General features: G+C 44.5%; 3 protein-coding genes across 4 annotated transcripts; 1 reads left to right on the plus strand and 2 right to left on the minus strand.

Moving 5' to 3' along the window:
• Positions 1-301: 301 nt before the first annotated feature.
• LOC128302286 (dihydrolipoyllysine-residue succinyltransferase component of 2-oxoglutarate dehydrogenase complex, mitochondrial) lies at positions 302-5,028 on the minus strand. 2 transcript variants are annotated; one of them, XM_053039087.1, is made up of 7 exons: positions 4,888-5,028; positions 4,670-4,799; positions 4,289-4,395; positions 3,251-3,940; positions 1,759-1,903; positions 1,379-1,684; positions 302-1,294 (listed from the first exon to the last, which is right to left on the minus strand). In XM_053039087.1, exons 2-7 carry the CDS (start codon positions 4,763-4,765, stop codon positions 1,160-1,162), a joined length of 1,479 nt encoding a protein of 492 aa, XP_052895047.1. In that variant the 5' UTR covers positions 4,766-4,799; positions 4,888-5,028; the 3' UTR covers positions 302-1,159. The 2 variants fall into 2 exon arrangements, with proteins under 2 accessions (XP_052895047.1, XP_052895040.1); XM_053039080.1 differs by having other exon boundaries at positions 4,670-4,997.
• Positions 5,029-5,187: 159 nt separating this feature from the next.
• LOC128296925 (guided entry of tail-anchored proteins factor 1-like) lies at positions 5,188-5,967 on the plus strand. Its single transcript, XM_053032457.1, has 2 exons — positions 5,188-5,450; positions 5,513-5,967. The coding sequence occupies exons 1-2, from the start codon at positions 5,382-5,384 to the stop codon at positions 5,936-5,938; spliced, it is 495 nt and encodes a 164-aa protein (XP_052888417.1). The 5' UTR covers positions 5,188-5,381; the 3' UTR covers positions 5,939-5,967.
• LOC128296924 (glutamyl-tRNA(Gln) amidotransferase subunit A, mitochondrial) lies at positions 5,957-7,571 on the minus strand. The gene is made up of 2 exons (XM_053032456.1): positions 7,257-7,571; positions 5,957-7,188 (listed from the first exon to the last, which is right to left on the minus strand). Exons 1-2 carry the CDS (start codon positions 7,532-7,534, stop codon positions 5,988-5,990), a joined length of 1,479 nt encoding a protein of 492 aa, XP_052888416.1. The 5' UTR covers positions 7,535-7,571; the 3' UTR covers positions 5,957-5,987.
• Positions 7,572-11,649: the final 4,078 nt, after the last annotated feature.

The raw sequence follows: 11,649 nt of genomic DNA on the forward strand, positions 1-11,649 counted from the left end.
TCTCAACAGATCAAATTATCGAAAAACACTTCTTAACATAACTTTATAAGCAGTTAATATCCTTTAGTGGTGCTTCAAACTCAGGAAGGTTAGACCTGCCATTTCAAGTTATTTTGTGAATTTATTTACCCGTAATCCTGCGTGCCGGAGATTGGCAGGGATGGCATATTAAAGCGATCCACCACCAGATCCACACCACCGGGTCGCCCCAGTTAATACGTTGAGGTTAGTTAATAATAGCAACAATAATTAATAATTTGTACTGCAAATCGACAAACGCTAATGAATACAACAGTCGAAATGAAAGGAACCAATTTGGGTATTGGTTCATACTGGGTTTTATTTACTTTTTACTCAAATAAATACTTCTCTACCTAAACTGCGTTTTGCTTGCTTCGTGTTTCAAAGGTTGTCTCAAAATGTTACCAAGTTAAGAAGATGTTAAGCACAACGTTCTATTATCTCACCCATCCTTCCCGTTCACGTGCACGTGCACCGTCAATGTCGTCGATATCGTCGTTCTTCAATAGAGCACCATTAATACACATTTGTAACCCACCGATGTGCCTGTTGATTCGCTCAATGGAACCAACTACCAACTACTCTACGTTACGATTGCCGAAGAACTCCATCCGCACAACACCAATAGCGTCCAATCTTAGTATGGCTGAGTGTAGCTGGACTGATAAGCAGAAAACCTCGGCAGGAGAGTCGTGATTTTCCATGGCAAAAATAATAATCATTCTCTGCTGTAATTCTAACATTTGCGCAACTAGCATAATGTTTCACAACATCAAAATTGAAACTGTCAGGTTAAGAGCGTTACATTTGCTTGAACTTCGTCCATATTTAATCGTACACCGTCCTCTGGGAGGATGTTAAGTGGGAACTGGCGGTTAGGGTAAAGATTCATAAGAAACAAGTAATTAGGCAACGGTTGTGCTGCGATCTTTTCTAATGGGATACGTTCATATGTTGGTGCTGTTTTAAAGCGTTGTCCTTCTAAATGTTGTTATCTTCCATTTCATGTATCGTCTCACATGGCGTGGCTTCTGCCATTGTATGATTATATATTCGCGCTGATCCGAAACGCCAATTTCTCCATTTGAAGATTCTTCATCTTCGTGAACGCAGGCAGTTGATGAGTACTGCTGGTCGCTTACAGACCGGCCAGCACAATGCGAGGATCCTCGACTGCGGCCTTTACTTTGCGCAGGAAGGTGACGGCCTCACGGCCATCAATCAATCGATGGTCATAAGTCAGGGCTACGTACATCATTGGTCGGATCACCACCTTTAGCAGATAAATAAAAATGATGTTTAGCAGACATAACACTAAAGGCTCTGGTTCTAAAAGGTTCTGTCAGTCGGCTCTTACCTGTCCCTTTACGGCAATTGGTCGCTCGAAGATGCCGTGCATACCAAGAATGGCGCTCTGCGGAGGATTGATGATTGGAGTTCCCAGCAGGGAACCAAACACGCCACCGTTCGAGATGGTGAAGGTACCACCATCCATATCCTCCACCGCTAGCGTTCCCTTTTTCGCCTTATCCGCCAGACCGGCGATCGACAGCTCAATGTCGGCGTAGTTCATGCCTTCCACATTTCGTAACACGGGCACCACCAGACCCTTTGGCGAGGCTACCGCTACCGAAATGTCTACGTAATCGCGATAAATAATTTCCTAAAAATAAATACAAAAATAATTCAGTCAACAGGAAAGCTTTAGAGGGCCGGGCTTAGCGTGCGTTTTCTTACGTTTTCTTCAATAACAGCGTTTACGACGGGTTGATCCTGCAGGGCATAGGCAGCTGCTTTACAGAAGGCGGACATGAAACCCAGCTTCATTCCGTACTTCTTTACGAATGCTTCCAAATGTTGCTTACGGAAATCCATGATGAAGCTAAAAATAATAATGATTCATTATTTTATGTGATACATTTCAAAAGTTTGCCATTTTACACAATTGGCACACAAACAGTTCTACTGAAAACAACTGTCAAGAGGATAGAAGCTGAGACTAAAAAGTTCCAATGCTCATTAACGACGTTGCGACTAGGAGTTGATAAAAAAATGAAACCATCTCTAACGTTCAAGAGGAAGATGGTCGGATAGATGTTTGACCCAGTATGGGTAGGAGGACCATGCAGAATCCGCTACATCGCTTCGTGCTAAACGATGAACCCACTATCGTATAGCGAATTTGACTCACTACATTCAGTAGGTTGGTCATGTCATTAGAATAACACAGGAGGACTCAAACCGTTAAAACATTTTAGATCGTTCGAATGGACAGAGGAGTCGCTGTATATATATGCTAATACGAATACATATATACGCCCACTGGAGAGCGATTTAGAGAACTCATGCAGCACACCAAGCCGCCACGTTTGCAGGCAAGTAAACAAAAGCGCTATCAAGTACTAATGTGCGTCACTCCATAGTAAAATTTCGCACAAAAGTTATTTGTGCGCATGATTGATTTTCTAAACGAACGAACTGTTGTTATCCATCATGTTGTCCCTGCTGCATAATTACGCTTACGTTATTTTTATATTTCACTCTCCCAAAACTCGCGCAAATAATGGCGCAAAATTATGTCCAATGGAGCATTGCGGAGCGAATAATGAATGTTCAAGACGGGTAGTTTTTAAACCATTCACGCATGCGTGTCTGTTTCCCACGTTTTTCGAACACTATCGCATCGTTACGTCATGTGTCTCGGATGGCCTTCGCCATTCACAAGGCACGCGATACGTCATCGTACCGCTGGCTTCAAGGTTAATGCGTCACCTCGAATTCCGTTGCATCGGTGAAGTAATCCCATTCCAGGTAAAACCCAGTATGGGGATTTTTAAGCTTCAATTCCAAAAATCCTACGGAAAATATAGATGACCACTCTAACACAGGTTCAAGACCGACGGAACTATCTTAACGAAATTTTAACTCCGATGGTAATTTTAGTTAATGAAAGTAACATTACGAGTAATTGCAGGCATCTCATTCACTAAGACCTAAGACAACTAACAAAATGATGTTTTTCACCCCAAAACCCACAGTTGGAGGCTTGGCCTAGGGCTGATTGAGCGCTGCTTTAAAAAAAACACCTCGTACCAAACCTAATGGATTAGCCGTGTCAAGATGCCACTCAACTGTCTGTTGCCAGCAGCGATAAGAAGCTGGGCGACACGGGGCACACTACACAACACGGCGGCGGCGAAAGATAAGCGTATTATCGCCGATAACGTACCTCATGTCGATTTCGTTGAACGTCGTCAGCATTGCGTTCGTGTTTTGGGCCTCCTTCAGGCGCGAGGCAATCTTCAACCGCATGCGCGTCATCTTCACGCGCTGTTCCGTACGCGTTCCGGTGATCTCCTTGGTGTAGTCTGCCGGCGGTACCTTCACGGTGGCCGCTTCGATGGCCTGCGCATGGCGAATGGCAGCGACGGGCATTCGACTAATTGGAGCCGCCGGTTTCGGTGGCGGTGGTGGCGGAGGTGCTCCAGCCGCAGGTGGTGGAGGTGGTGGGGGTGGTGCGGCTGCTGCTACTGGAGGTGGTGGCGGCGGTGGTGGAGGTGGTGCCGCTGCAGCCGGTGCCGGAGCATCGGCTGGTTTGGCAGCGCTCTTTGGAGCTTCGCCGGTAATCTTCATCTTGAACAGCTGTTGACCGGCCTTCACCGTGTCGCCGTCCGCAACGTAGATCTCCTCGATAACACCATGTCCGGGAGCCGGCACACCGACCGTCGTTTTGTCGGTTTCGATCTCCATGACCACTTCGTCAGCGGCCACCGCATCGCCGACTTTCTTTTCAAACTTCACATCTCCCTCCGACACGGAATCGGCAAACGGCGGTACCTTGACGATCTCCGACGAGAGCATACGGGCCGAGGTGAAGATGGTGCGCTCGTTCACAGCCCATCCCTGCGCCTTGATGGAGCTATCAATCACACGAATCAAAGGGGACAACAGATTGTTCATTAGTGGCTTATCGCTAATAAAACGCATCCACTGCAAACAGGCTAAACAAATCCGCCATGATCCGGTGCCATGCCTCGTTGAACCGATCTATAAACACACGGCGGACGTGTGTCGCCACGAGCAGGTGTGTATATACCACGATTACCATGTGATCACACGCCTCCCACTACGCCACACTACTCACTATACATTGTTATCAATCAAACCTACAATGATCGCAACACGGCATACGGCATACGGCAACGGATCAAGCGAAGGGCGCGACAAACGGGCAGCTAAAAATAAAAGCAATAACAGTTTCGCTTACTTTCGAACGGATTCGCTACGACGGCCACTGTCGGTGACCGCTGACCGGACGATGCTCGGCAACAATCTACGCCCCTGGTGGTGGGCTCGGGAACCAGTTACAGCGGCCTACAAATAAAGGCGAGAAAAGCAGGCTCTAGTCAGTTACAAATCGTTTCGCGTAACCAGGACAAAAATCGATCGTCAGACACAATCGCCCCTTCATCTTCGGTCCACCGTGGACCGTTGCGAAAGTTCATCTGTCCACGATATCGCTGCCGAGATTACATAATCCGCTTTTCACCGGTGCGAAAAGGTACGAGCAGTGTCTGCACTTTACCGAAACGATTTTTGTCACGATTTCTTCATACACATTCCAGCACACACCATCGACGTAACGTACCTGCTGAGGTCCTGTGTGTCCTTCTAGCGAGCGCAGCCCAAATCGGAGCGCTGCTCGGGGCAGATTTCGCGACGATATCGAAAGAATTCCGGCCATCGCTCACTCCCAGCTGCTTGTGCACGTTTGTTGCCTTGACAGCGTAAAGTGAAAGGTGAAATTTGACGGTGTCAAAGCACCCACGATTTTGGCTGGCACAACGGCACAACACAGCTGCTTACCGAGGATCGTTCCTTGGACGATGGACCCTTTATGCAAACTCCCCCGATAACTCCGCACAAACAGAATTAACCGGACAGAATCGTTGCGGATGGGATTGGGCACGGCGACAGAATTTCGCAAAGTGTACGAAAAAGAGAAGCTGGCGGTCCAGCACTTTGACAGCTGTCATGCTAGTCAAGGTCGATTCAGCCGATGGAGTGGCGGTATTTAGATGACAAAATCTAATTTTTACTGTTAATTTCCTAGCAATTTGGAACACTGCACGGTTAAAGTACAATAACACGTTAATTTTCAGATGCAGCATTTGAGAAAATATATGAAAACTAATTACGTAAACAAACGCTCCTCTGGCGGAATTAAACTGCCAATCCGGTAAAATGTCAAAATGCGCCCGAACATCTGTTTCTTCGTTCAAAACAAATCCCTGCGCATGACCAACATCCAAAACATTTAACAAAACTACAAAATATTCAATTAAACTGTTCATTTTACAATGTATTTGATATTTGTTATATCGATTCTATCCATTCTGATGGCATTTGCATCGAAATTAACGAAAACCGTAAGTGTCTCCATTCAAATTTCACAGTCAACAGTGACTAAATCTTTCGCTTCATTCCACAGATCCTTCCCTTGCTGTGCGGTGACAGCGCAGAAGTGAAAGCAAGAAGGAAAGAAATCGCAAAATTACGAACCGAGCTTGGGAACATTTCTATGCGCGAGGAATACACCAAGTACGTGAAGTGTGAGCGTGAAATTGGTAAATTAGAACAATCGCTGAACGAAGCCAAGGGTCGCGATAATGTTAAGCGCGTGGCGTATGAGTACGGGTTGCATTACGGTGGGTTGGCCGTGCTTGGCCTTTGCACGATGTACATTTCGATATTCTACCGTTACTCAACCGTCATCGTGTTTGGAGACAATTTTAACTTCGAGCCATTTGGTGGATTCATCAACTTTCCAACGAAAGTACCCAACTCCATATCGGTTGTGTTTTGGATCGTTGTAAATAACTTCGTCGCAAGAACAGTTGCCGGCTATGTAAAATAAACAGGTTTGATAATAAGCTAACGCGACAAGCGGATAATTTATTTTTCGTCTAATTATAGTGCGCAACGAAATTCACCTCCTTCTCAATCCAACCAGCGATCGACAGAAGAGTTCGTTCGGAAAAGTGGTCTCCCATGAGTTGCAAACTGATCGGCAATCGACGGGACGATAGCCTCACAGGCATCGAAAGCGCTGGGATACCGGCCATGTTGGCGGATTGCGTGCAAAAGTCTTGCACTGCACATTGATCCCGGTTATTGCTTTGTACAAAGTCTTTATACAGCGGTGCGTCACTTAGCGTGGTGGGTGTGAGAAGTATGTCCACCTGTTTGAAGGCTTGCACAAAATCCTCCGCAATCAGTCTCCGTACCTTCATTGCCTTTTGGAAATATTTGTCATAGTTTTCGCGGAGCAAGAAATAATTGCCGGAGAGAATGCGGTTCTTCACCACACCGTTGAACCCTTCCGCTCGGGTGCGTGCATAAAGCTGTTCGGTACTACTGTCCTCCTGAGATCGATGTCCATACTCTATGCCATCGTAGCGCGACATATTGCTGGCCACCTCACACTGATTGAGAATTGAGTAAACGAATATCGATGATGCGGTATTGGGCAGCGAAACAGCTTTCACAGTAGCACCTGCAGATTCAAGCATATCCGCTACAATGGTCCATGTCTCGAGCACTTCCGCATCCAAGCCATCGCAGTGATACTCAACCGGAATACCAATTCGTACTCCTTTCAAGGCAATTTCCTCCCCAAGCGGTGGTATACTTTGGTATCGTTTCTTAACCGTAGTTGAATCGCGACTATCAGGACCAGCGATAGCATTCAGTACGGATATGCAATCATCCACCGTTCGTGTCATGATGCCAGGAACATCCATTGAATTAACCAGTGGAATCAAACCATGGCGCGACACAAGCCCATACGTAGGTTTCAATCCAACAATTCCACAATACGATGCTGGATTTCGGGTTGATCCGCCCGTATCAGAACCTAGGGCCGCATAACATAATCCGGCAGCTACTGCGACAGCCGATCCACCGGAACTTCCACCTGCTATCCGAAAGCGATCATCGTTTAAATCATCACTCCAGCTGTTTCTTGTTGGTCCAAAAATAGAATCAATACAGCCGGAACCCATCCCAAACTGATCGAGGTTGGTTTTTCCCAGAAGGATAGCTCCTTGTGCCTGTAACCGATCCACCACAGTTGCATCGTAAGTTGGGACGAAATTCTCGAGCATCCTAAAATGATATTATTGTTTGCTATATTAACGGACACCGATCGTTCTTCGGAGAGTTTATCGCATTACCGAGAGGCACACGTTGTATGAATATCTTTCGTACAGAAATTATCTTTCACTGCTATGGTTGCACCGTCGAGGACACTTAACGGCGCATCTTTCGTATAGCGATCCCTTGAACATTTTGCCTGCGCCAACGCTTTTGCAGACGATACACGAACGAAAGCATTCAGAGGCTTGTGGCGTTCGATTTGTGTCAAGCACTGTTCAGCAACAGCCACCGGATCCAAGGATTTGTTCCGAAAACATTCCGATAACGCACGTACACGCAATGGTAATCGGTTCATGTTCTTTTGAGCCCAAGCAAGCGCCTGTGCAGTAACGAAAATATGCACAATATCTGCCTTTATCGCATAACCGAACGGAATTGTGTTGCGTACCGGCTGATTTGTTTACATTGTTTTGTGTTCCGTTCGTGCATTTGACGTTTTGCATAGTGGGTAAAAGTAGTGAATTCTTCTCTGAGACATATTTCTTGGTTTCTTTATATTATATGAAACAATTATTGCAGAGGTGTTAATATTTTTCATTACAACCCGGCAGATGCAGAGAAGAATATCGAATCTGTGACTTGAAACAATAAACGAAATTGAACCAGAATTTCCGAATGTATAGTACCAGGAGAGCATCCACGGAAGAGGTAGCACCTTGTACAGCAATTTTGCTACCGCCGAAAGGTATGCAATTTTTAAACACTAACTTTCCCGTTGGTCGTGAAACATTTCTTCGAAAACTACCAGTTTTCGAATGTGTAGTATCAGGAGAACATCCATGGAAGAGGTAGCACCTCGTAATTTTGCCCGCCTAAAGGTATGCAATGTTTAAACACTAACTTTCCCGTTGGTCGTGAAAAATTTCTTCTAAAGCTACCAGTTTTCAAATGTGTAGTACCAGGAGAGCATCCATGGAAGAGGTAGCACCTCGTAATTTTGCCCGCCTAAAGGTATGCAATGTTTACACACCAACTTTCCATACAAACCAGCTGTTTTCAGATTGCCGATACCAGGAGAGCATGTTTTTCAAGAGGTAACACCTGGTACCAGCCAGGCAAGCACAAATCACGCACTTCCCGGTAGTTGCAATCCCAAATTGTTGCATGTAAGATGTTGCATGCCAGATGTTGCGCAACATATGTTGCGCGACATACGTTGCATATCAGATGCTTGCAACATATGTTGCGCAACATGTGTTGTGCAACATGTGTTGTGCAACATCCTGGTACTCGGCTGGTACCAGGTGTCACCTCTTGAAAAGCATGCTCTCCTGGTATCGGCAATCTGAAAACAGCTGGTTTGTATGGAAAGTTAGTGTTTAAAAATTGCATACCTTTAGGCGGGCAAAATTAACAGGAGCAACCTCTTCCGTGGAAGCTCTCCTGGTACTATACATTTGGAAATCCTGGTGCAATTTAGTTTATTCTTTCAAGTCACATAGTCGAAATTCTTCTCTGCATTTTATTTATGCATGCATGCATTTTATGCATTTAATTTATGTATGCCCCAGCAGCGTGCATATTTTGCTACATAGGCCATCTATGGGCAAACTATCAAACTCATGATCGAACGTTTAGACACGTTTAATATTATTCTCAAAATTCATCTATGATTAATCTTTCTGTCAAAAAGATTCTCTCTGACAGTAAGATTGCGCTCTACGCACGATTTCAACCCGAGTTTATTTACGCAATTTGTATCAATATTTATTTTATTTTTCCGAAAAATCGTGTGCATTCAAAATAAATCTACGGTGATTAATCCGTACTCTCCCGTGAAACGGTGTACTGTGCAATACCAAATGTGAATAAGATGAACGAAGGAAAATTCTGAACATCCCTTTATCCTTTGATGGTCCTAAAATCCTGTCGTTTAAAGCTTACACATACTTATGAACTTGGAATAATTTCGTTCGGCGTTGTTGTTTTATATTGCTAAAAATTAAACAAACCCATTTTTATTCATACATTTCGGATTGTCACAGTATTTAGTTCAAACTTTACATACCGTTAATAAAATTTATCCCTGTGGTCGAATGTAAACAAAAAATTAATGGGTACCAGAGCCATAATCGATTTTGACAGTCGGCGATTAATCTTGTTTTCAAAGATTTTCAATTCTTTCGTTTTTTTGACGGAAAGATTAATCAAATCAAATAATATTAATCGTGTCTAAACGTTCGGTGAGAAACTGTGAACTCTAGGTGAGAAATAATATCTCATCTGAAGTTTCGCACTATGGCGAGTTTCTTGCATGCTCACCTTGTGTGAAAGTGTCTGAAGTTGAATGCTTTCTGCTGCATGGGCATTCTATTTGAAGCGCACAACGAGAGAATAAAAATATCACAACGGCTATATTTCATTTTATAACTTCCGAAGTGTTGCGTGAATCTGATACGGATTCATAAAATTAAATAAACTATTCGTAATCAGTACATTGTCTAGCTCTTACAACTCATCATTGAAACGATTAATCCATTGCCATTCCGTACCTACGAAACCAATAATCCATCTGAGCACTTTCATCTCGAACGCTACGAGGATTTAGTCAGTTAGACAACGTCCATGTGTCAGAAGTGTGTCAGTAAACTGGCATTACCATACTTAAGCCGTATGCCCTAACCATTTGCACATCTCAAGGACATTCGGCACAACATAAGTTCTAGCAATATTCAATTTTAATTATAATCTTCTTCCACGGTTTAGCATGTTTCGTAGAAATCAACGTCAAGTTGAAATGGTTTAAACGCAAATCATGGTATTCCAACAAATCTTTATCTCATCATTAAACAATTCTTGCAACAGTCACCGGTTCATAAATAATGCTACACAATCGATTGTTGAATAAATCCTGCCCTGTTGGTTCGTGCACATATGCAGCCGCTCGCATGAGCGAAGAATTAATGCCGACCTAGCCTCTGCTTGATCGAGCATATTCAACGAAAGCGTTATCGATAACAAACGTGAAGACGTTGCCGGATCTTGAATATATTCAAGCATGAAATACCTTTTCCATTCCCTCATGCGTATGCGTATCGGAGGGCGTTTAAGGGCGTTCTGTCACATCCGGAGGCAAAGTGTGCGAGAGATGAGTTTGTTGTCAAGAAATTGAATGAAATTCCGAAAAGCCAATGCATCCACCAACCGTCAAGGATGGTACATTTGGTTGTGTTTGGGCATTTAAATTCATCCCTGTCCTACTGTAGTCCTCTTTGTCCTCCCATCCCTCTGGGTACAGAGAGGTACACCGATTTGCGTACCACCTCGGGCACGATTACTTGAATATTCATCGGGTACCAATTTCATCAGAAATCTTCAACAATCGCCAACACCCGTGAAGTACCATTTCACACCTTTGCCGCGCTGTCGCGAAGCATACTGCGTGCGTGTACGTCCAAATGAAGGTAACGACCAGAACGGTTTAAAAAGTTGGGGAGAATAAAACAAAAACAACAGGAAAAAGGTAAAGGGTCGTCTCCTGGCCAGGGAAATGGTCAATGGGCAGGATGTACGAAACAAAGCCGAAAAAGAAAGACAACACATCGGCGCTCAACCCAAAACAAACATAACGAACGGTGGACAGGTAGCAGGCAGGAACAATAAAACTCCAATTTTCCCTCCGTTTGACACATCTTTATTAATTATTTATGTTCCTGGCTACCACGATCGACAGATCCTTATCGGCGGTGGTACGAACCCGGCTGAAGGTAAAGCCCCGGTAAAATAAGGGTAGAGACTCCTGCTTTCTCCTCTCCCACCCTACCCACAAGGGATGATCTTAACAAGCTCCAGAAAAACTCCTTCCTTATGGTCCGTACGCTTCTACGGGGTTGTACTGTATTTGGCAATGTGAAGGTATTAAAAGAAAACCATCGTTTCGAAGGGAACGGAATCGGCTGCAAGTCGTAACGACGAGCAATAAGACGCAGCTGTGAATTCGCGGTTAGACAGTTTCATTTTATAAAACAAACACCCAACAGCAACGCGTGAACGTGGACGTGGAAGGGCGAAATTAAATATACATTCCACCGTGTGCCGTGGCCGGTGAAGTACACGGTTCTAATTTAAAACTTTACACCCAGCAAACTACCCGCTGGTACTCGATACTCACCAAACCCAAAACGAGCGAAACCCCAGCTGATGATGATAAGAACCAACCGGGGCGATAAAAAAGCGCGCCATGAGTTTTGAAGGAAGTGCGTCCAATTCTCGTACACGTTCTAATGTAGTTTTCCGGTGTGAAAAGCTCGCTGGTGTCTCGCTCGGTTTTTATTTTACGGCGCCGCTTCAAGATAAAAAAGAGCATTTGCCAACGGACGGGTTATTTGCTAAAAACCAAACAGTACCGCGCAATGAAAGTGTTTTGTTTTTATTTATTAGAATCATTAAAATGTGTTCCGGAGTGATTCC

Source organism: Anopheles moucheti, chromosome 2 (genome assembly GCF_943734755.1).
Source record: "Anopheles moucheti chromosome 2, idAnoMoucSN_F20_07, whole genome shotgun sequence".
Taxonomy (NCBI): domain Eukaryota; kingdom Metazoa; phylum Arthropoda; class Insecta; order Diptera; family Culicidae; genus Anopheles; species Anopheles moucheti.

Coding starts and splice junctions, on each gene's coding strand:
- LOC128302286 (XM_053039087.1), bottom strand. CDS start 4,765: ATGGCCGGAATTCTTTCGATATCGTCGCGAAATCTGCCCCGAGCAGCG. Junction 1,904..3,250: donor TTCAACGAAATCGACATGAG/GTACGTTATCGG, acceptor TATTATTTTTAG/CTTCATCATGGATTTCCGTA. Junction 1,685..1,758: donor ACGCTGTTATTGAAGAAAAC/GTAAGAAAACGC, acceptor ATTTATTTTTAG/GAAATTATTTATCGCGATTA.
- LOC128296925 (XM_053032457.1), top strand. CDS start 5,382: ATGTATTTGATATTTGTTATATCGATTCTATCCATTCTGATGGCATTT. Junction 5,451..5,512: donor CATCGAAATTAACGAAAACC/GTAAGTGTCTCC, acceptor TTCATTCCACAG/ATCCTTCCCTTGCTGTGCGG.
- LOC128296924 (XM_053032456.1), bottom strand. CDS start 7,534: ATGAACCGATTACCATTGCGTGTACGTGCGTTATCGGAATGTTTTCGG. Junction 7,189..7,256: donor CATACAACGTGTGCCTCTCG/GTAATGCGATAA, acceptor ATATCATTTTAG/GATGCTCGAGAATTTCGTCC.